Below are 24,916 nucleotides of genomic sequence, written 5' to 3'. Positions count from 1 at the left end.
CAGCGATATTTCTTGAGAAGAAACCTCATCTATGGAAAGTAACTTTTCTTTACAAATTACGAACTGATTACGGGTATAAAGCTGCTTGATGGTACCATTTTTGTTTGCTAATTTATAAAATTTGGAGCCTTCTATTCCAACAACCACCAACACATTTCGGGCATCCGTACGGCCACGGTCGATATCAGGGACTTGTATTCGTACAGTATCACCAATTTGAGCAGAAGGAAACGGCGAAGAAATTGGCGACAGATTGTCGCCTTTCTGTCAACATCGGCTTCTCGGGTGTCGTTTCGACCTCCACCAAGGCTTGTCTGTGCTTGTCGACATACACCGGCGATTGTTCGAATGTATAATACTTTAACCAAATATTCGGTCTTTCNCTGTACATCATATATATATATAATTTTGCTAAAATTAAATATTAAAAAATAAATCATCTGTCATGAAATTTTATTGCTACTGGATGAGAGGGAACAGTAATGAAAGCCTGGATTATGCCTAATTTCTCATGGATAGTTTCTAGATGAAAATTTTGAATTATCTGCAAGTAAAAATTAAACCATTTTTCTTTACAAATTTCATAACCGTTATTACTGTAATACTTTATGCAATAATCATACCTTTGCAACAGTAATATATAATTCCATTTCAGTGAATCTCCTGCCAACACACATCCTATTACCAAATCCAAAAGGCAGCATACAGAACGGATGTATAGAATTTCTGTTGTTTAACCATCGTTCAGGCCAAAATGATTTGGGAGAAGGAAAATTTTCACTAAGTTCACAAGAAACTTTAAAATGACAGAATAATGGTGTCTACAAGAAAAATGTAAATATATAGTTTATTATTCTAGTCATTCTTAAAATTCAGTTTAATAAGTTTAGTTACCCCAGCTGGAATTAAATAGCCAGATAATATTACATCTTCTGGAAGAATTCTTGTAAGGCAAGGAACTGTAGGTGTCAATCTAAGGAAACAATATTAAATATGGAACTTCTTATTTTATTTTGAATTACAGCATAAACTAATTATTAACCTGAAAGTTTCTTTGACGCAGGCTTTCAAATATTGTAAACTTGCTAAGTGTTCAGTTGTTACCTCTCCATCTGGTATAATTCTCTGTAATTCTTCATGCAATTTTGCTTGAACATCTTGATTCTTTGCAAGATGATACAGTAGGAAGCACATTGAATTGGTTACCTAATTCAATAGAAAAATAATCTGATTAATTTTTGAAAATCTGTTAGTATCAAGTTTTTTTATCATCAATTTGATGTTTAAAAGCATAGAATAATAGTAATTTGTTTTTATGTATAGCTAATATATATATATTCTTGAAATTTTCAAACATTTAATAATGAAATAAACCTTTTATCTTTCATATAAACTGAATATTATCTTGCATATTTCTCATAAATCATATTATATATTAATATATGTTACTGTGAATGACCGATATCTGGCGAATGTTGAGATTCTCCAGTGAATGTCAGCATTCACACAGTCGTTTCATGTATGTACGAAATATTTGCTAAATATCATTATTTCTCACTTACACCGGCAAATGTTGACATTCAGTATGCACTGATGGTGAATGTTGAATAAAAATATTTTTATTACGTTAAGACAAAAATGCAACTTTTTAATATGTCAAAATAGGAGAAAGCTTAAGTAACAGCACATGTAAGTAAAACAAACAGTACATTCTAAATCATTATAATAATTAAAAAAAATAATACAATAATAAACTTACACATAAATTATGTGATTAACATTAACCATACAATCTTATTTATTGCAACAGCTTAAACTGTTATGGCACTTTGAATTGCACAAGAGTTCCTTGTTTTACAACTGCATTTATTCGTGGAACACATCCTTTTGTAATGACAGCGTGTGTAGCCTTGCCCTCCACTTTTTGAATTAGCGACTTCTCTCAGCGATATTTCTTGAGAAGAAACCTCATCTCTGGAAAGTAACTTTTCTTTACAAATTACGAACTGATTACGGGTATAAAGCTGCTTGATGGTACCATTTTTGTTTGCTAATTTATAAAATTCGGAGCCTTCTATTCCAACAACCACCAACACATTTCGGGCATCCGTACGGCCACGGTCGATATCAGGGACTTGTATTCGTACGGTATCACCAATTTGAGCAGAAGGAAACGGCGAAGAAATTGGCGACAGATTGTCGCCTTTCTGTCAACATCGGCTTCTCGGGTGTCGTTTCGACCTCCACCAAGGCTTGTCTGTGCTTGTCGACATACACCGGCGATTGTTCGAATGTATAATACTTTAACCAAATATTCGGTCTTTCACCGATGTATATTGTATGTGTCGACATTCACCGGAGAATATCGACATTCTCTAATTTCAGTCTTTCATGGTAACATATACACTAGTTGCTATGAAATGTTCAATAGAAGCAGATTTCTTACAGAAAACAAAATTGTGCAATCCAAAGAGGATGTGGAGTACATTACCAGGTAAATCCAAAATCCCCAAAGAGATTTTATGAAATATTCCAGGTGTCGAAATTCTACCTGGATGCCTTATAGAATATCACTGAGCATCATCTATTTATTTTAAAATATATTTATTAATTTATTTTCATTGCTTTAAATTAATGCTTCCTTTTTGCCTTATCATCGATTATTGTTTAAAATAATTTTAAAAATATAATAGTTACTTCTGGACTGCTCCACTTAAGGTAGTCAGGGACGGAGTCCATAGTAAAAAATAAACTGAAAATGGTAGAAGCTTTCCTATAACAAAGTTTTAAAATTACTCAAATCTTTTTATATAGCTATTGATAAGTGCTTGCTATCTACAATAGTATTTGGAAGACTCTTGCTATTGTTAACATACTTTTGTGTGAAAGTGGCAATAGAGCCGTCCATAAATTGCGTGTACCATTTAAGGGGCGAGGAGTCGTGAAAAGTACATCATCGTACGCGATGGGGAGAAAGGACAGAATGGAGACATCGTCCACGTGGACTTTTTTTTAGTGGCATATGAATTTATCTTACAACACTACTAGCCGTTGCCAGTCGTATGAATAAACTATCAGAAAATATTTGCAGAACTTTTTAAAGTCTTCTTTTTAATATCGGAGGATTCATAAATTATTGTACACATAATTAAAGGGGAGATTTGTCGAAAGTACACCAAGTCCTCACTTAACGTCGCCATTAGGTTCTTGAAAACTGCGACGTTGATCGAAACCGATTTTATCATAGGATATATAGTTCGGTTAATATTATTCTTGTTGGATCATGTTTACAACTTCCAACATTCATTTCCACATAGAATAAATTTTGCTGTTTACAAAGAAAATTCAACAACACTAATTGTAAATGATTATAAATATAAGGGAAAGTGGGGCAAGAGCGCACTTTTTGCTATAATGAAGTATTACATTAAAAACAATATTCAAAAATATTGTCAACACAGGTTCTTCACAAAAGTAAACCAACCGAACAAAAATTATACAAAACGAAATTAATATAAAAGATTTTTCGAAAGCAATGAATATTTGTAATCTTACCCCATCCCTGCAGGACAAGATTGCGCAGAAAGCGGGGTAAGATTGCAAAGCTAACAAAGATCATAATGGAACTAGTTCCTTCAAAAAGGCTGCATTGTTCACCACCACCATAAAAAAACAATTTAAACATTAAATCCAGTCTTCAGTGAGTGAATCCACATAACATTTATTAATTTAATTAATTAAGGGTACATATATTTTTCGTTACTGATGGATCGATCTGTAAGATCGGATCAGTCTTTGTCACGTGATACGGATAGCTTCTATGGTGTTTTAATTGGCGAAAAGTATAGAAGTAGGATCGAATCGTGTTTACACTGTGAATAAATTTACTCACAAAACAGCAAAATGCGAGAGTGCACGCCATGCATTTTTGCTGTACAATTTCACAAAATTGTCTCTAAATACTTATTTTTTCATCTCGATTTATCGGATATTTTAATATAAATAGTAAGTAAAAACATCATTAAGTTTTAAGTACTTCTCATTGTCGACAATTAAACATAATTTTCTTTGCTGTCAACTATAAGCTTAGCTTTAACCGTGCTTGTTGTCATCTTTAATATTTTTATCCGATCCAAACGATCCTACTCTCCGTTCAGATTAGTTTGATCCCGATTCAGTTGTTCCTAGATGGCGTTTGTATACGTAGATAGAGGTTGATCAGATCGCTATGGTTCGTTTGTATATAGGATTTAAATGATTACAGTAATCTTCGATCTGTTTGATTAAAAAACTAAATGCACCCTAAGTGAAGGACAGAAAAAGTCTCGGTTGAAGATGAATGGTCTGGTGAGAGTAGTTTACCTCCTAACTTAGTTTCCCATTTTTCTCCCTGGCGAATAAATTAATTTTTATGTAGACTATAAAATTTATTATTAAAACTTAAGATTGATGTATGCATAAAATTTTTCATTTATAGCTTTTGCCAAATATTAAGATTCAAATTTTGTATTTAAATTTTACTTCAAAATTCTTAAACACTACTGAAATGTCAGTAAATTACATCAGGCAGATTTGACTTTGTAAAACAAACTCGTTATATATTTTTTATAAACAATACATAATGCTTTTATGAATCTATGAATGAGTGAAAGCTATCGAGGAGCAAGAGAGTATGTGCACAAACTTTTCCCCGCGCTCTTGGCTCAACGCCTCACAACTTCATAAACATAAGTTAATTACTTTAACTCGTTCGTTTAGATCGAAGTGCCTCCATACTATAAGAGAACAATAGACCAAGAACAACTCTAATCTGGTCAACTTATATATATTTTAGTGGTAAAGGTCGACGGGATGAGGAGATAGATGGGGTCATGTATCGTATCTCGAGTAGGGTCGGACTTAATGACGATTTTACAATTTTTCATAAAAACCATCCCTAGCTTGAAAATTAAGCTATTTGCCATTTTATAATATAGAGACTTTTTATATTTTTAATTTAATAAAATATAACATATGGCGACACCAAATTTTTAATTGTTGTAGGGAAAGTTAAGTAGCTCGTTGCTGGATTTTTACGTACTGCGTAATATTACACAAAATTATTGGGCAATTAGTAGTAATGGTGTACTTCTGTATATGACACTGCTGTTAACTAGATAAGTCTACTAATAAAATATGCGTAAAATAGATCCTAAACTGTGTGTATAATCCACGTGGAAAAAATCTACCATCTATAATAATTTGCATGCTTAAAAATTAATTTATATGGCTAAATATTTAAAGTTATATAAAGTGAATAATTATTACAATATGCTGTTATTTTTGATAGTATGGCACTGATATTTTCCAATTTTAGTATCAAAATATGCAAGAAATTATTTTTGTAAAATACAATGACATGTGCTTGAGATAACTGTTTTTAAAATGAACTTCACACTAACTTATTAATTCTGAATTGATAGTCCAACTTCCCGCAAATTTATTAATTTCTCATTGGCTCTGTCCAAGATATCCAACAATCATGTCGAATGAAATCGACAGAATATGAATTTCAAACGGAAGACAACTATTATATGGATCTGTGGAAACGAGTTAAATATCCTAAGAGATATCAGATTCATTTCTCTGAAGAAGTAATTTTGCCCGTTTACTCCGAAGCTTCTTTTAATATTCCCAGAATAGAAAGTGTTACCACATTTGTGGCAGAAACCTCTCTGGATCATTACTGCTGGAAAGAGTTTTTGGAATGAATTTTATTTCGAAGAATAGTCAAAATAACTTATTACATTCTGAATTTTTTTAATAGTCTTGGAGTGCAAGTGCAACTTCTCACGGTGCCCTTGGATACAAGGAGCGTTACAGATATATACAGTATATGATTGTCTTATTCTTTTATGTTACAGAAATGGAATATGAATTATTAAATTATATTAATTTGTTATGTATTTCTGTTGACCATTAAAAAAATTCAGAAGGTAATAAGTTATTTTGACTATTCTTCAAAATAAAATACAAACAAAAAATATGGAAAATTGAGAAAAATAATAGTAATAGGATCTTATTTTATTCATAAATGTACAAAGCAATCTTTCAAATATAATACGAGATAAATTGAATTTTTAAACAATGAATAAATAATTTCAATCACTTCGTCCAATTAATTGTTCCATTGGACACTGATGCACCCCCAGAAAGAAATCCTGTCAGTGTCACCCGTTAAAATTTCTAGACGGACAGTTTAATTTAGGTAAAAGTGCCCGACCTGCTAGAGTCCTTGGGAAAAAAGCTATTCGATTATAAAGAAATGAAAATATGTAACAAGGACTTTAAGTCAAATTTGAACATTTTAATACAAATGTTTGTTTTGAAAATAAAACAGCAGATTAATGTAGTGGTTCAAATTTTTAATATTTTGAGTTTTATTATGGTAACATTTAATATTTTATATTGTATGAATTATTTTATATCGTAAAAAGGTTTACACCTTTTATACTTTTTCCTATTAAAATAATTTCTACTCGCGTAATAAAGTACACAAGCTTTTCTTCCAAAAATGACCTCGAGTAGTTCTACAGTTTGATAATACTAACATTATTCCTAAATTCTACAATTATCATTACAATTTTCTCTTTTAAATGATCATTTTTATGACAGTTAATTGTAAAGATTCTGATCTCTTCCAACTTTGAGTCAAATGTATGAACATAAAATTAACCTTTTTTAAAATTATAAGTAAATTGAATTAGCTTTCCTACATAAAGTGCCTCCACTGGGACAGATGTACTGTAAATATTTTATAAAAAGTTCTTATTGCTATTTAGATTTTTCAAAGTTTAAAAAATATCGTTAAATAATTAATTACATTAAATATAAATCTTTATTATTTATATAATAACCAGACAGTTTTCTAACTGTGTATTATACGAGGTATTTTACTAATGCAATTAGCTATTTTTCAATAGGCCTACTTACCGTCGCGAATATGATATAATATTTTGTCTTTTTTTAAGGTAAACTATTATGCTTGGCATCTGATTCTCTTTTCGTTATCAGCGGCATGAAATGGATGTCTCATCTGCTAAATATGACACTGTTGTTACGTTTCTCAAAGTCCATTGCTACATTTGACTTTTGATGTAGGCCTATATTAAAACTAAAACCGAAACTACTATTCCAGGGCGGACACATTGACACCAATGCTATAGTGTTCGCCGGACATTTTAACATACTGTAGTTTAAAATGTCCGTCAGAACAGTTTAATTGCAGGACACTTTAATGCATTACACTGGCGTTCCTGTTTGGATCTAGTAAATTATCACATACATCTTTACAGTTTACACATTTGTACTGTACAAAGTGTATGATTTACGATTCAACGTAAAATCATTCACTTTTTATGAACTTCAAAACATCAAGTATTGTATATCGAAAGATATATATTGAACAATGTTTATTATAAAAACTTACTTTTTGTATTCAATATTTTGTTTATGTACGTGGGATTATTCGCACGGATTTAGTTTATAAAATAAATGCGATCGTAATTTAAGCGTGAGTTTTTATTTCTGGAGTGCGTGCAAACGAAGATTCCTGCTAATTAAGAACGATTATTCTACAGACATACATAAAAATTTGGAGAGGTGCGTTCTAAAAACGCGTAACTAGTCGCTAACATAATGATTTTTCAGCTTATTTTAAGCGGATATATTATTAAGAATGTTTTTAAAATTATTAACGTAACAAATGTACATTATATTATACAATAAAAAAATTCATGTGATTTATAGTAGCCTAGACCAGTGGTCGCCAACCTTTCTGACCTCACGGACCACTAAACTCACAATTTTGAATCCTGCGGATCACTATCAAATTTTTTTTAACGATAAAACATTTCTAGAATATTAATCATAAAATAAAGTAAAATGGAACATTTACCATTTTACTTTACTAATATGAAATTCACTTGTTTAATTATATCAAATTAGCGTGAAGTTTGTTGCTGCTTGTATGAAATAAGTTTATGGATTCTTGGCTCTTTTCCATGAAGGACGACAATTACACTCCCAACATTATTTATTGTTGATTATTTATTGATAACAGTCATTTCATGTTTGGTTTTAGACTCGAATAAAAAAAAACCCTAATGAGTGAGAAAAAGCAACCAAACATTTTGCATTTCTTTCGTAATCTTCGCGTAACCTTGAGTTAATCAATGTCCAAATTTCTCCATGGACCACCAAAATTCTCTCTGACCATTAGTGGTCCACAGACCACTGTCGGCGACATCTATCCTAGACTACAACTAAAGTATATCTGTACTGTATTGCAGGCGAACTTCTAATAACGGCCACCTCTAATCTTTTCAGAAACATTTTTTAAAACAAAAATGCATACAAAATAATCTCCAAAGAATAGCTATTTTTGTTCCCCTGACCGTCTTTCACAGGTTTGACTGTATATGGATCATAAAAGTTAATTTAATGACAACCCACATTAACAACTGATAAAACTGAACGATTATAATAATTGTTTTTTAAACTCTACCTGATCGTGTAGCGTATTATTTTAATTTTTATGCGTGCAGTAATAATTATTTAATCATCATTTATAAAATCACGATTTCAAAATAAGACAAGACTATATAAATCGTGACATTCACACGAGGAGAATCTATGTAAAAGGATTATGAATTAATTTGACATTACACGAATTAAAGTCATACATACATATACATACATATAGATGTTGTTTTAGTAAACATTTTTCATTTATTTACTTTAAACATTTCCCTAAATTTAGGATGCACATCAATTACTTTTAAAATTAAATATGTATATTTTGATACCTATTTCTGGAAAAACTTGATCACTTCAATACAAGATATAAATTCTCATGCAGTCCGTATAAACACACCAAACTTCTTTCAATAACAAAAAACATTAACAAATAGTAATGTATTTATTATATTAGTATATTGTTTACAACATCAATTTAAACATTTTCTGAAATTTTTAGAGCAATCTAACAATTACAAAAGAAAATTATCGCAGATTTTCAATGTTTGATTGTTTCAAAAGTATAAACACAGGTGCATAAAATTAATATGATAATTTTTTTTAAATTATTCGTTTAATTAGTTGTCATCAGAGATAGTATTATTCATTATTACAAAAGTGGTGGCAATTTTAAACAATATTTTGTGATTTAAAACAATGCCTCATGGAAAAACACTAACAGAGTTGAAAATATGTGAAATTTACCAACTAAAAGAAGCAGAACAATCACTAAGACATATTTCGGCAATTGTAAATCGATCTACATGTGAGAAATGTGTTAACTCATGGTGAAAATTATGGCAGAAATAAGCGATGTGGAAGGCTCTTACACCTCCTTACACCTAGAAATGAAAGAAAGGTTTTTCGGCTACTGACGGTTAACAAGTTGTCTGTCAGAATCAGCATCAACATTGCCAATTGCAGTTTCACCAGCAACTGTATGGAGATGTATGCATAATCATAATACAAATATGGCTGCCAAACCGAAATTAACACAATTGCACAAAACAGCTACATTAATTAATTAAAGTGGGCCGAAGACAAGATGACATGGAAAGAGAAGTAGAAAGAAATAATGTTATCAGATGAAAAAAAATTGAATTTGGATGAACTTGACGGTTATAGTCATTATTGGCATGTTTTGAGGAAGAACAAAGAAGTCAGAATGAGCAGACAGCAAGGTGGGGGCTCTGTGATAGTGTGGGCAGGATTTGGATGGGTGGTAAAACAGACATTGTATTTATAGAAGATAGAATGAATTCAGAAAAGTATCAAGAATTGTTGTATCAAAATTTAATAGCTTTTGATCACTTAACTGGCAATTCCAACAGAATGCTGACATTCAACTAAAAATTGGTTTGCTGAAAAAGAAATTAATGTAATTGAATCAAAAAACCACACCACCTTAATTTGCTGAGAAAAAATTTAATGTAAAGCAAACGTTTTCAGCACAAAGTACATTCACCGACATTGGCGAATTGCGCAGAAAAAATTGAAATATATAAAAGCAAATTGCATGATTCATGCATCAATTCTAGAGATTCTGAAGGGTTGCCTTCGGCCTGGAAATACCTTATCAAACGATTGGACAGCTCTTAATTTATTGCGGCGATTTTAATATTTTTTTGCATAAAGTGCATTTCACTGAATTTCTATATAACGTTTTAATATTTAATTAACCTATGCTTATTTTTTCATGTACATTTTTTGTTATTTGTAACAATAATTTTTATTTATTTTATTATTCTTTATACATTTATATATATATTTCGCTCGTTATTTTATTTTATTTGTATTTAAATTTTTGTTCTATTTTATTTATATTCGAATGTTCTTAGCCTGACGATGGCCAACTGATTTGGCTGAAAACGTTTGCTTTACATTAAATTTTTTCTCAGCAAATTAAGGTGTTGTGGTTTTTTGATTTATATACTAATGCTGAGTGAGTGTACATTAATTAATGTAATTGATTGGCCATCATGGAGCCCTGATATAAATCCGGTAGAGAATGTTTGGGGCATTATGAGTTGTCTTGTTTATGGTCAAAACAGAGAATACAACATTGTAAACGAACTGAAATTAGTTATCATGGATTGTTGGGAAAATATTAAACAAGAACTTGAAAAACTAGTAAAATGTATGCCTGATAGAGTATTTGAATTAATTAAATCAAATGGTGGACCTACAAAATATTGAGGCATCACAATTTTTTTATGCACCTGTGTTTATACTTTTGAAAAAATCAAAAATTGAAAATCTGTGATAAGTTTTTTTTGTAATTGTCAGATAGCTCTAAAAATTTCTCTAAAAAAATAGAAAATGTTTAAATTGATGTTGTAAACAACATACTGATATAATAAATACATTACTATTGTTAATGTTTTTGTTATTGAAAAAAGTTGGGTGTGTTTATAATTTTGAAACGGACTGTAGTCTTACAAATTTTTATATTATATTTCTGTCAATTAGAGCTATTTTAATGTAATAAAATATATTAATTTTCAAACTATTATATTTCTAGTAGAATGTTCATAAATATTTTATGAATATTACTGCTAAAAACAAATTGGCAATTTTCCCCCTCTAAATTGCATACAAATTGGAAAATCGATCCAAGTCATGTTCAGAGCTAATATATCAGAAAACCCTGTCTAGTAGAATAAATTGATAGAAGAAAGAACGAAAAAAAGAAATTAATAAATTATATCAGATGCCTGAGTGGATAAAACCTCCGAACACGGGTAATTAGTCGCGGGTTCGCATCCAATTACCAGTTATTCTGGTAATTGGGGACGATCTTATGGAGTTTTGCTTGCGTGTCTAACTCCTAAATAGAGTCCGTAAGTTCTTCTGAGAGTCATGCACACTCCCTTGGCAACTCGCCCACGTATTATGTTGCCTTCTACCATCAATCCAATCCGAGGAGGTTAATGCATCATGCCTACCGTTCTGAGGACCTGGGATCAAATCCCAGCGAACAACCCCAGGCATTTTGCATGCACGAACGTCGTCGATCCGTAAGGGATAAGGGAAGCATGACCCCTCCCAATATATTCTTTTTATTCCATACTTCAAAACTTAGAAGTAGAAACAAGTACTGTGCACAACAATACAGCCAGGGATGGATTAATGGCGTAGTTGCACCTCCTCCTGGAGTTTTTCCGAATAAATCTGGGTACTTCAGGTATTAAAAACTTGCAAGGCATATTGCTTCCTTATTGCACTCCCTCTAATGATTTCTGGATCTGCTATTGATTGATTGGAAACCTTATTTTTTATACCCACTCAAAACCCGACAGTGAGAAATTTTCTTGCTCATTGTCATTAGCTTGAACCCCCTATATACTGTATATATGTGCGTGTATATGTATATATAGATCGACGCTGCTGTTTGTATGGAGAGTACGTCCCAGATATATGGGCCCAGTCCCTCATCACTCGACCGCAACTATTATGAATCTAGCGGAACCTACGGCACACCAGTGGCCAAGTGGTTCCGTTCCCTGAACACTAAGTTCGGTCGTCAGTTCGCGCCTCGCCAGGACGGGCTGGCCACGTGGCGTTTTTCGAGTTTTCTCCACGTCTGTAACGCCTAAATACGCAGTTACCGTTAAAAAGAGCTCCGGGAAGGCATTCACCCTAGGCAGATCGCCCAAGTGCTGCATTGTCATAACTTAATAAATAAAACAAACAAACTAGCGGAACATACAATGGATGTGGGAAAAAAGGCCCTCTCAGTGCCCATAGGACGGAAAATGTTTTAAAAATCTAATTTGAATACTTATTTATTTGATAATTTTTTAGATACTAGAATATTCAATTTTAGGTTATGAATTTTATATAAATGCAAGAACTTATTGTACAAATTTCATGTTTATATTTTTTAATAAAGAACAAGTTTAGTAAGCTAAAAAGATGATTTATACGGCAATTAAAGCGCTATAAACATATGTAACTCTAATAATATATTTAAAAACCCAGCGCTACTCGATAGAGATAAAATTAATATAAATCCATTCTTAACTTATTTTTCACGAACGAATTTATATTAAATTTGTAAATATAAAGACGAATCGTTTATTCAAAATACGCACTATTTGACACTTTGAATTTCTTTTTATTAAAACTTAAATTTATAATCTCAAAATATGTTTGTATGCTTAAAATATATATATAGCCTATATGCGCTTAAAGTATTAAACATACAAAATATGTTTGTATGTTTAAAGTTCTTTCAATATTTAACTAGTATCATTTGCACCAGGATAAAGGTCATTTTTAAATATAAAATAGTCTTGGATAAATAATAATTCTAATGTCTGATTTAATTCATTTTTATTATTTAAATCAGACATATACAAACAAATATTTTAATAATTCCAATATTTTTATTTTCGATAAAAATTCAACACTGATATAATTATTTTAAACTTTTGTGTATTATATAAATTAAATTACTTATACATTTGTAAAAGTAAATTTTATATTAATTGTTTTTAATTAATAGAAATATTTAATTGGATATGTTGCATTATTTATTATTAATTGGGCTCTTCCGTCCCATGGGAGCTAAGAGGGGCTTTTCAATCACACCCATCAATGGTCCCTCACCACCCAGCCGTCTCCGTTGTGGACCTGGCCGAACCCACGATGGATATCATTAAAAGGGTCTTCTATGTGCTCACGGGGCCTGTCAGAGGATAACGGGGGTCTAGGAAAATATAGGTAAATACCACAGCAAATTAAATTATCTTAAAGTAAGAGAAGTGAATCAAAAAAGAGGCTCTTTACTTTCTCGAAGCCCGGGACAGTTTGTTCCTTTTGTCGTCTGTGAGCACCCAGGGACGCTCTGGGTGCTCACAGAACGGAAAGAGACAAAAAAAATCCCACCGTGAATCGGTTAGATCTACAATGAGGGTGCCCGAGTGGTGAGCGATGGGAGCCAGCATAACCGGGTCATATCACACCGAAAAATTCCTGGAATTGTTCGTCGGGATTCGATCCCGGAGCATTAGGCCTATGCTTTCACCGCCATTCTAGTTTATTTTAAAAATTACTCCATTTTTCACGAAACTGCTAATATAATTCTTTCAAATTAAAACACTAAAAAGTAATAAGATATAACTTTTTTTAAAAACCTCCATCGGTTGTTATGTAAATACTGTATCTAAAAAATGAGTTAAGATCTTTAAAACTTCTTTACCGACTGTTTATCCGAGATAAAACTATTTTAAAAGAGAGACACTAGAGAATAACCAAATAAAAATTAATTTACATCTCCTCAATGTATTGTGATAAATCTTTTTTAAATATTTATAATTATTTCACATTTCGTGCTTTTTAAATAATATATATCATTACTTTTTAAAAATAAATATAATTATCTAAATGAGAAAAATAATAATAAAATTCAATATTAGATGAAAGATAAACTGCATTAGGATGCAATCTAATTATATCGAGAATATTTATCTTAATGCAGTCAAGTGTCATACGATATTGACGTGTATAAAGAGTATCGGATCACAAAATGTAACCGTTAATTGCAGTACAGTTAACTATTTTCCGATCTGGAATATAGTTACTTAAGCTCATTATTAACTACTAATGACTAAGTCGTCGACCAAAACTCCATATATACATACATATATGTATATAATAATGTGACAGTACAATTATTTAATAGATACAGGCGTATACATATCAAGTGTTTACGACTTTATTCTAAATCAGGAAAGCATTTTATCATAAATTAGAATCGGAGAATAATAAAGTAAAATGATTTGAAAAATATTAATATATATATATATAAGACCTCTCCAATTAATCCTATATTTTTAATTATTAAAATTTATTAGTAGGCTACTAATTAGAATTAGCGTTTCCTTCATTTTTGACAGTTTTCTTCACTAAATTAACTTTGTTCTCAGTCCTAATTGCTGCTAAATTATTTAATATTTTATTAATTAAGTTTTATTAATTCTCTTAACACATTAATATTAAAAATTTATTAACATGAAATTTAAAACGTGCATCCTATTTATCACTTGGCTTCACAACAAAAGGAGAGTTTTACAAATAAAAGAATGTATAAATATGAATTTAAATTAATAAAAGTTTTTAACATTTAAATACATGGAACAAATTCGTATTTAACTGTTTTTTATTTATTTTTTTGATATATTCTTTCGTCTTTTATATTTGTCTACCATTGACTGAGTGGATATAACGAATGAACACTGGTCACGGGTTCGCGCCTCGCCAAAGGGCTAACCACGTAGAGTTATCCGGGTTTTCTTCTTCACATGTGTGTTGTGTGTTGTGTGTTATGCCCGTAGAAAGGCCTTCCGAGATGCATGGCCATGAGTTTCATTGCCAAATTCTATCAAACCAAAGCAAAACAAATTTTCTTGTAGTTCAATTAGTTTTAGTTATAAACATACATGCTACAGGCTCTTATTTTTTCTGAAATGTTTCGAACATTCGAATATGTTTTTAACTTACTTATTTTCATACCTATTTTATGCTTCGTTTTAAACTAGTTTTATATTAATACTCTAATGTAGTTTTACGACAACGTAAAACATTCATATTTATAAAAATGCATTTCTTTTCTGCTTTGCTAAATAATAATTTTAATATTCCACAGAATTATCTTTATCAAGATCTGTAATATTATATGTAGAACTTTGTATATATTTTGATTATCTCCAAATCTCTTTTTCCTGGAATTTCGAAATTATTTCCGCTGACCTTTTATTTTCTTATACATTTTATACAGTTTGACTTTAAAATTCTCACACTAATCGCTTCAAATTTATTATTATTATTTTTCTTAACCTTCGTGCTTACTTGCGTAAATTTGTATTTAAAAGTGATTAAGATAAATAACTGACTAAGACTACTTGAACAATTTAGAATTTAAAACATATTAAAAGCCTCTTTTTTTTCTCCGTGTATTATATAAAGTTTGTTCACATGGAAATGTATTGGATTTCGTGGTTTAGTCCTTCGTAAAAATTCCCACACACTTTCTACATTATAATATAATAAGGTCCCATTAGATACTGATTGTCATACGAACGATATTCGTGAATTTGACTACATTTTCGTCCATTTATCACCAACCAGAATCACGTATTCTTAGAATTTTTCTGTATCATTTTCATTATTCGTGCACTTTTCTACCTGAACTTAATCAGTGAATGAAGATTACCGTCATTTTGGAATCTCTGCCTTGTAATTCCAAGTTGTTTCATTTAAAATTCTTCTCCGTCATTTATCAAAACACCCACTTCCCATATTTATCCTCAGTTTTACTAAAACCTGATTAGATCGCTGCAAGCAAATTCGCAATTATTTCTTTATTTTTTATGAGTTTTAAACGTCATATTTTATATGTACTTTTATAAATAATAATTGATGTTAGTCTGATTAATTGCTATTTAAAAAATTCTTGGATTTGCATATTAACTTATAGGGTTAACTGGTGAATTTCTCTTCCCAAAGCCACTAATAGCCGAATGGATACTGAACCACTGGTTGTGGATTCGCGCCTCGCCAAGGGTCTAATCGCGTGGAATTTTCCAGGTTTTCTTCACATGTAGAACACACAAATAAGGGCCAGTTTCCCGTAGAAGTCCTCCCAATAGGTGCACCTTTCCTGACAAACCGCCCACGTGTTGTGTTGTCCTATACCATTAATCCATTCCAATCGAATCTTCCTCTCAAAATTTTAAATTTAATCCTTATTATTTTCTCTGAAGTTTTATTATTATTATTATTATAGTAAATAGTATAATATTAGAACTTAAAAATAATTAAAATCATATAATACGATTTAATATAGAAATGTTACAGTAAAAATTTCGAGGATAGTCGAATGGTTAAGATGTTAACCAACCACTGTGGGGATCCGGAATAAAATTCCGGCGAACAACTCCGAAATTTTTCAGGGAGTGATCTGTTCTGGATATGTCAAGGCTTCTTCCTCACTATCCGGTTGTCCCCATTGTGGGTCTGCCGAACCCACGATAAGTATGGAAAAGGGGTTTTTAGTACACATAGGGTGAAAAATGTTAAGTAAGAATTCTATGCGTAAACCGTATTTTGCAATGATAATTTATTAAAATTCTACGTTCATATAAAGGAATTATTGTTGAAAGCAGGAATAGAATATGTGGGTTAGTAGGACTCACTCTACTATGAGTTTACAATGCATATTTGTATCAAAGAATCGTTGTTCAGGTTTACACTATCAAATAAGTGTTGTTGAAAAGACCATAGAATATGATTCTGTTTCTCGTGAAATCTGATAACATTTTACTCGAAAGTTACTTTTCGTACGGAGATAACTCCACGCGACTTGTTTTAAATAACACCTAAATAGGGGCCAGTTTCCCGTAGAAAGTCCTCCCGTGAGGCATCCTTCCTTGGAGGATCGCCCACGTGTTGCATTGCTACAAACCATCATTCCAATCCGTTAAAAGCAGATTATTGGTAATTATAGCAATGACTCAATTCATTTTTCTGCTTCTGTCGGGGGGTTGAAGACAATATTTTATACATTAGTAGTTTCAAAATAATTGGGATTAATAAAATTTCCATCTTTTACAGTTCTTATCTCAGTAGATATCTGATTATTCGTTGTCTGAGTATAACCTAAGGACCGATTAATCTTCATTAATGTTTTATAAAATTTTATATTATTATTGTACTAAGTGGCATTAAAATTTAATTAGTAAAAAGAAATGAAACGTTTATTTCTTGTTCAATGTTAAATCTTGATCCATTACTACTTACGAGAATTGCACAGGTCCACTTTTTAGGAGACCTTCAAAAAATCTAATACTAAATAAATAGAAAAATTAAATAATTAGAGGTAATATTAATTTTATAATGTAATTGGATTTCTTTAAAATCGTTTATTGATAACCTTTTCTATTATTTGTTATATTTTAGTAACTTTTTAGTAGATGTGGATAAGTTGAATTGAAATTTCATGCAATAAAGCGCACGTAAACTTTTATATAAATTATTTACTGTATGTAAAGGGCGAAAGTTACGAAATTCATATTCCAATAGGAATGAAATATTATATTTTAAACACATCATATAATAAAAAATTATAAACACTGTACAGTTTAAATTTGAACGTCTATATGCATTCGTAACTAAGTATATTGAGCCATTACAAACAATAAACATGTAGTTGAAATTAGTTGATAGAATTTATATATACAACACGATAACCCATACCATCAATAGTAATCTTAACGCAATAAATGCCTGCAGTAATAATCTATGCTTATATAATGCATTTATCTACAGCCGTCTGCTTTAAAAATTATTATCTCTCAACTAAATGACCTTGTTATTTGAACCTGAATATCAAGGGTTAATTCTGCCATGATGGTAAATATATTTGTTGTTTAATTTTTAGAAATCGCATACAGAATTATCTAAATTACTACTCCATTATGAAATAAATACACTTCTAAGGAAGAAATTATGTAATATTTCAACACGGAAAATTATTTGTGTTAATGTTAACACAAATAATTTTCCGTGTTGTTATATGTTAACAAACTGTATGTTATACCTTCTTGTATGGTGAAAATTTAAATATATTAATGCATACTGATTTTATTTTTAAAATTTTCAACACTATTTCTCAGAGTTGTGAGGAAAAATTAAAAAGAAAAATGATATAACCACGAATTAACTACTTTTAAAGGAATTTGAACTGTAACTATGCTGTATCTTTTTAAAATTAAGTTAAGAAAATTTGACAAGTTGTATTACCACTTAAACACAAGATTTTTCAAGTATCAATTGAGTATTTTTACAGTTCAAACAATGTTTGACATGAATTCAAGTTTCAACTAAGTATAATGTCTTTAATATCTGAGATCAAAGGAGACACTCGAAGATTCTTACGTCCTTTTTAATATCAAATGTACATAACGTAATTGATAATAGAAATTTAAGTGTGTTTTTCTTTTATACTCAAGGTTCAATCAAATTTCTGTAGCTCTATTTTGACGCATTTCCGCTAATCGTTGAACATCTGAAAGCGCTAATGATAATTTTAAGTATTAACTCGTTTCGATGATTTTTCTCTGAACAAAGATGGTAAGTAAAAATATTATTTTTATAAGTTAATTTTCATCTCTACACATGGCAAGTTCATGTAAAAGTTCAGTTTTAAATATATATTTATCTTGAGATAAATATATGATGATGTATTGTTCAAATATTATTTTATTTAAAACCTAGCATAAAATATCTTTTTAAAATTTATTTTTTTTTAAAGATAAGAAACGATAAGGTTTATATAGGGGAGACCGGGGCAAGATCGGCATGTTAAGCTTTACTTAAATTTTGTGTAATAAATACTGCTGTAAACTGAAAAAAAAAGCTTTGCATATTGTCTATTGGAATGTTACCTTACTATAGAACTGGTTAAAATCAGTTTGGAAATAAAAATAATTAAAATAATTACAACTTTACAAGAAGAGAGAAATTGACGAAGTTGCCCCGGGTATAGGGGCAAGATCGGCAACTTCTCTCTTTTTGTAAAGTTGTAATTATTTTAATTATTTTTATTAAAGTTGCCCCTGGTATAGGGGCAACAGTAATGGGGCAAGATAGGCACGTATATAAAATTATGTTATTAACAATGTATAAGTTGGAATTCACTATTAAAACAAAGAAATACAAATCCAACACCCATTTAATATTATTACAACGAAATGCAAGTTCAAAGACATATATACATGAATAACAAATGCAAACATGTTTTCATTTATCATCTGTTTGATTTTTATCCTTTGCTTCTAATGTGGCTTTATGTTGCCGATCTTACCCCGCTAGTCATGATTTCGAAACATTAAGTACAACCCTGAGAACAGAATGCCAAGCCACGATCTGGCCACGTGAATAAGTTGAAGTTACATCCTTCTAACAGGAAAAGTAACTTTCGTTATCATGGAATTATAACAAAACCTGCCAATTCAATATAAATGGAAAAAAAATATTATATGGAATTGAACGAAAATGAAAATTTGCTTGATAATTCAACTACGCTTGTTGGAGAACAATAAAAACACTACACTCAACAAGCCACCAATAAAACTCAACTGCCTAACCTATAACCAAAGTCTCCTTTTAATTTGTTTTTAAAAAAAAGCGCTTGACAAACTTGCCCCGCATGCCGAAGTTGCCCCGGTCTCCCCTAAATGAAAAATGTTCTTATTCATCACATTAAAAATATATATTTCGATATTAATATTAAAGTATAAAACGAATATTTACATTCCTGAAAACAATGATAATTTTATTTCATAATTTCAAATAGGACTATTAAACATATTCTATGTCAGTAATCAAGAACCTTTGCATATAAATTCTCTTATAACGTTAAATCGATATAAAGCAACTTAACTTATGAGTACAACTCTACAAATCGAAACTATAATAAGCTTTGTAATCTTTGTAAGCTTATAATAATATATTATAATCTTCATAACAATATGTACTAAATGTATTTTATAAAATTTATATAACAATGAAAAAATATTATATATTTATAAGTAAAAAATAAAATTAATATAATAGTTTGAGAGATTTATATCAATAATATCCATTTAATTTTACTTTGAGAATCATCTGTAGATATTTCTCTCCGTAATTTGAGAACTTTCTGTCCAATGTATCGACTGCGTAGCGATAACAATAAAATGCCTTACCATTAATCATAAATGCTGAATATTTATTGTTATGTTATTAAATATTGATAGAATAATTCAGCTCTATTTATATTTCACATACACATTAATAATTCTAAAAATATCCCGAAAAACTCTTATTCAAATAATAAAATTCTATTATTGTATCGTATCGTAACAGTTAAGTAGTTAAGAAATAAAATAGCTTTAGATTATCTTAATCACCGTCCAAATTTAATTACATAATGCAACATCTTCACAAACTTCGCTTTATTAAATTACAGTGCATTAACTTTCTTTCATTGTATTGATATGTAACCTTTTTGTATATTTGAACTAAAAAATTGAAACCTCTTTTGAATATAATTCGAACTTGGATCCTTCTAGTTGCGAGATATACGTCCACTTTGCTAAATAGATACAATGTTACGTAAGGACGTCCAGAGGAGAACAAAAGGAGCAAACTGCCCTATACAATTTCTTTTCGTTTATATATTTTACTTTAGTAAAGCCTAATCATATAATTTTCTGTATGGCCCAACATGTATTTTCTCCTGTCATTCTCTGGGGGCCCTACGTATTTATTAATTTATACGATGTTTTTAAAACATGTTTTCATTCTGTAAGTATTAAAAAGATTTATTTTTGTCTCCATCGTGGGGTTGGGCTGATTTACCATGGAGCCGCCCGGTATTAAGGAACGGCACTCGACATATCTCCATCAAATCTATCGATATTTTTGTGAGGATCCCGAGATTCTCATATTCACGATGGCTAGATGGTAGTAGTAGAGCGTTTCGGTCATCCGGCCGTCAATTTACACGAATATATTAATTTATAATTCTTACATGACTAAAGAACCAGTAAATTGATACTTGCTGTGAATATTCCTCCAGAAATGAAATCGATAATGGCCATTCGAGTTTCTTTTTCTGACAAACCATTAACTTGAACTAAAGTCTCCAAAACGCTGTTATACTTGTTGTGCTTTTTATCTTTTCCGTTTTCCAAACGTTTTAAAGCCTTTTCGATATATTTGGAGGCCGAACTGAAATTATTAAAAATTTTTAAAATGATTTTATAGTAAAAAAAAGATAAAAATTTCTGCACTAACCTGTAAACTGCACTTTCTGCTTCGTCTAATTTTTGGTAGGCGGGAGTTTTAAAATATTTCCACAGAGGAAGACCGTAGTATAATTTCTGATAAGCTTCGAACATCTTTTTAGACGCGGCGATCATAATTTGAGCATCGGAATCTGGTTTTAATTTCGGATCTAAACTACCTAAACGGCAATCCATGCACATGACGCAAATGGCTGAAAGTCCGACATTAAAGTTTAGAAAACATATTAGGAAAAAAGAAAAAAAAAATTATCAACCGCAAGTGCGACTGACAATCAACCAGATGGAAGTGAAATAATCTTATTTCATTGCCATATGGCGTAAATTATTTAAGAAAAAATACTTACACTCTAAGGCTAATCTATAAAGTACATCTTGAAGATCTGTAATTTGGTTGGTGTCTTTTTGACGAATTCTTCGAATAAATGTGAGAAAATCATCGCATATTTCGTTTTGATGAGATAACATTCCGTGTAGAGATTTCATTTTCATCAGAACCGGTGTTAAAGCCGAACGCAGTCGATACCATTCCTCGCCAACCCTTGGAGGAAAAAAATAATCTGGTAAAAAAAAACATCTACTCAGAATTACATTAACAAAAAGCCTATTATTTCGAGTAGTGTAGGCTATAAGTAACGGCATTTATTTATTTATCTGATCTTTTTTTTTATTAGGTTATACTGTTTATCAGAATGAAGATCAACTTACGAATTAACTAATCCGACGCTGTCGTATTTTTGAGGATTGTTCAAACGATAATATTTTAAAAATTCGCTGACTGGTCTTAAAGGATATTTTCCTTGATGACGAAAAACCGTTTCGAAATCCTCGGGTTTGAAAAGATGTACTACCGGTCTTCGCCATTGATATTCTTCCCTGACGATGGGGCCGTAGCGTCTGTACTTGTCCAAATTAGCTTCGTGTAATTTGTATAAATTATATCTGCCTATAAAACAAGGGAAATTATCAAAGTCCGTATTTATTCCGCCGCTTCCGTCGTAACCGTTAAACGCACCTGGCTTTAAGCGTTGTTATAACAGCTGCGCAATACGAGTAGGTTTAACAATAAAAAAATAAAAATTAAAAAAAAAATTCGTTAATATGTAGTATAGAAATAGAAGATCAAGTATATTAAATAATAAATATTTATGTTTTTAAAAAGCGGAGTTTCGTTATACAATTTTAAATTTGAAATTATGAAAACGTATCCGAGTTCTTACTCCATCGAAAATATTGCCATCCAGTTCCTATAAATGGAAACGACGGCTTTGGCCCGGGAAGATCGTGCAAAGAAGGCGCCCTTTTCAGTGCCGTTAACATTTCAACTTTCTTATCGTCGCGTGCATCGTCCAAAGGTAAAGAGGCCCTCGATGACGCAAAAAGACGGCCCGATGCTATATATCGAATGCTCTTCCTCCAGCATGACGTACACATAATTCTGAAAGAAAAACAATTCGCTGAGAAAAGTAAATTTACCATTAAGAACATTTTCTATTTCTCTAGAGGAATATAATCGGTTTTGCGCTGTAAATAGTTCGTTTTATTGTACCTTTGATATGTTATCAACATCACCAATGACATTGGATCGTTTTTCTTAAAACAACTGACGGATATAACCTTTCAAAACAATATAAATGATATTTCAACTTGTTTATAGCTATTGCTAAATAAGGTTTAACAGTCAGTATAGATTTTTATGAAGGATTTTTCTAAAATACTAATAATAATAATATATCAAAACAAATGGAACGTAACTAATATATACCATGTCAATGATTAATCTAAAGAAAATCGTTATATTTCTTCTAAATAAATTGAAATGAATTTTTTAAAGAAAGCAATAAACTAAAACACTGTATAGATTAGTGTAATTTACCTTATCTTTTAATTAAATAAATGCCAAAGTTTATTAGGTTCTATTTATATTAAAGAAGCGAAGATCTATTCTAAAGCTTTATACAATTTTTTTCATTATAAACGCCTTTAAAACGTTTCATTTGTATAGATCCAACATATTCTATCGAGAATTCCGAAGCTCAATTTACACGTTTAAAAGATTCCAATTGCTATCCTTTTGTTAACCCTTTATATAAATATATATATTAAATATTAAATTATATCTAAATCGGCGTAAGTGCAATGTCATTTAAACGATCATTTTTTGAAGTTCATTTTTTTACAAGAATTCCAGAACAGGAAAGGAAGTTATTGCAGAGATTTCGATGAGAGGACGTATAAAAAAAATAAATTTAAAAAAGTCGAATTGTCTTACTTATTTACGTACTTTTTTTTTAAAGATTATTTTCCGAACTTTACGAATACTAAAAATTTTGAACGTAAATTTAACAAAGTGTCGAGCGAATGGCTATTAACATTCTGTTTAACCGTTAAATTTACATTCCCCTACGACCAAACTCACCTGTTGAACACCTTTATCACTAGCGAAAGTGAGCTCTTAAAAGGTGATTGTCCTCCACTATCGGAAGTTCACTCACCTCTTTCTTCTTTTGGATGCTTCGAACAACTGAGGGTGGTTTTTACTTCCTGTATCTTTTACATAATTGATACATCTTTATCCAGTTATCTTCCGTGACTTCACGATAAAATAACGATAAAACTCATGTTAAATTCGACACAAAAAATATCGTAAAAATTTCTCTCTCGAAGTTGAAATTATAGTTTTTTTTTTCTTTTATAAGCAAATGATAAAATAGTTTTCAGAATCCAATAATGATCTAATTCAATTGGAGTCACTTTATAACGGAATTGACATACGTAAAAAACACTCGAACGACAAAAGTAATCAAGAAAATAAATTCCCCAAAGTAATTTTCTATTGAAGAACAATTTAAATGCCTCGATAATAGCCTCCTTTGCCTTGCCAGCTATAGAATAAGATAATAACTAACGATTCCCCGACTTGCTAATCAACTTTATATATATAATTTTTTTTTTCTAGAAATACACCTACACGAGATTAAAGATCGGTTGTAAAAAAACAGTATAAAAAACGTTCTTTTATAGCCAAAACTAATTTATAAAAGTTTACAACTCGTATGCGTAACGGTTTCGAATATAAATAAAGAATGTGATAGAAAAAACTTACATAGTGAAGTAGCATAAGTGAAATTATAGATGCAAGTGCCTTACCCTAAAGTAATCATTCAAATGGGTGTCCAGCACCGTAGCAAGCGGTTCCTGTGATGTGCTCATACTGTATATAACACACCCCGATATACTGTATAAACACGTTTAACATTATTCGGTCGCTGCGGCCAATTGGACCGATCTATGACTAGTCATGTGACCAGAGTATAGTGTTTGAAGGTCAGGGACGGAAAGAGCGAGTGTGGCGCGATATCAAAGGAAGTTTTGAAAATACAAGCCCACATTGTCTACTCTCGGAGAGAAGATGAATACCGAACACGACGCTTTACGTTCAAATTCTTCAAAAGTCATTTATTGTTTCTTAAATAATAAATATGGCTCATAATAATTAAGGCTTTTAG

General features: G+C 30.8%; 1 protein-coding gene across 4 annotated transcripts; it reads right to left on the bottom strand.

Moving 5' to 3' along the window:
- Positions 1-383: 383 nt before the first annotated feature.
- LOC111627474 (ecdysone 20-monooxygenase-like) lies at positions 384-24,695 on the bottom strand. Of its 4 annotated transcripts, none has more exons than XM_023371047.1 (10): positions 24,558-24,695; positions 22,628-22,845; positions 22,116-22,353; positions 21,755-21,948; positions 21,400-21,601; positions 21,165-21,333; positions 1,043-1,206; positions 895-973; positions 624-821; positions 384-544 (listed from the first exon to the last, which is right to left on the bottom strand). In XM_023371047.1, exons 1-10 carry the CDS (start codon positions 24,569-24,571, stop codon positions 437-439), a joined length of 1,584 nt encoding a protein of 527 aa, XP_023226815.1. In that variant the 5' UTR covers positions 24,572-24,695; the 3' UTR covers positions 384-436. The 4 variants fall into 4 exon arrangements, with proteins under 4 accessions (XP_023226815.1, XP_023226816.1, XP_023226817.1 ...); XM_023371048.1 differs by lacking the exon at positions 24,558-24,695 and adding an exon at positions 24,514-24,535; XM_023371049.1 differs by lacking the exon at positions 24,558-24,695 and adding an exon at positions 23,827-23,900.
- Between the last annotated feature and the right edge of the window lie 221 nt (positions 24,696-24,916).

Source organism: Centruroides sculpturatus, unplaced genomic scaffold (genome assembly GCF_000671375.1).
Source record: "Centruroides sculpturatus isolate CEXI.00-Female unplaced genomic scaffold, Cexi_2.0 scaffold494, whole genome shotgun sequence".
Classification (NCBI taxonomy): Eukaryota; Metazoa; Arthropoda; class Arachnida; order Scorpiones; family Buthidae; genus Centruroides; species Centruroides sculpturatus.
This window is presented reverse-complemented; position numbering and strand designations above follow the sequence as displayed.

Coding starts and splice junctions, on each gene's coding strand:
- LOC111627474 (XM_023371046.1), bottom strand. CDS start 22,988: ATGTCATTGGTGATGTTGATAACATATCAAAG. Junction 21,334..21,399: donor GCAGAAAGTGCAGTTTACAG/GTTAGTGCAGAA, acceptor TAATAATTTCAG/TTCGGCCTCCAAATATATCG. Junction 974..1,042: donor TGCGTCAAAGAAACTTTCAG/GTTAATAATTAG, acceptor TTGTTTCCTTAG/ATTGACACCTACAGTTCCTT.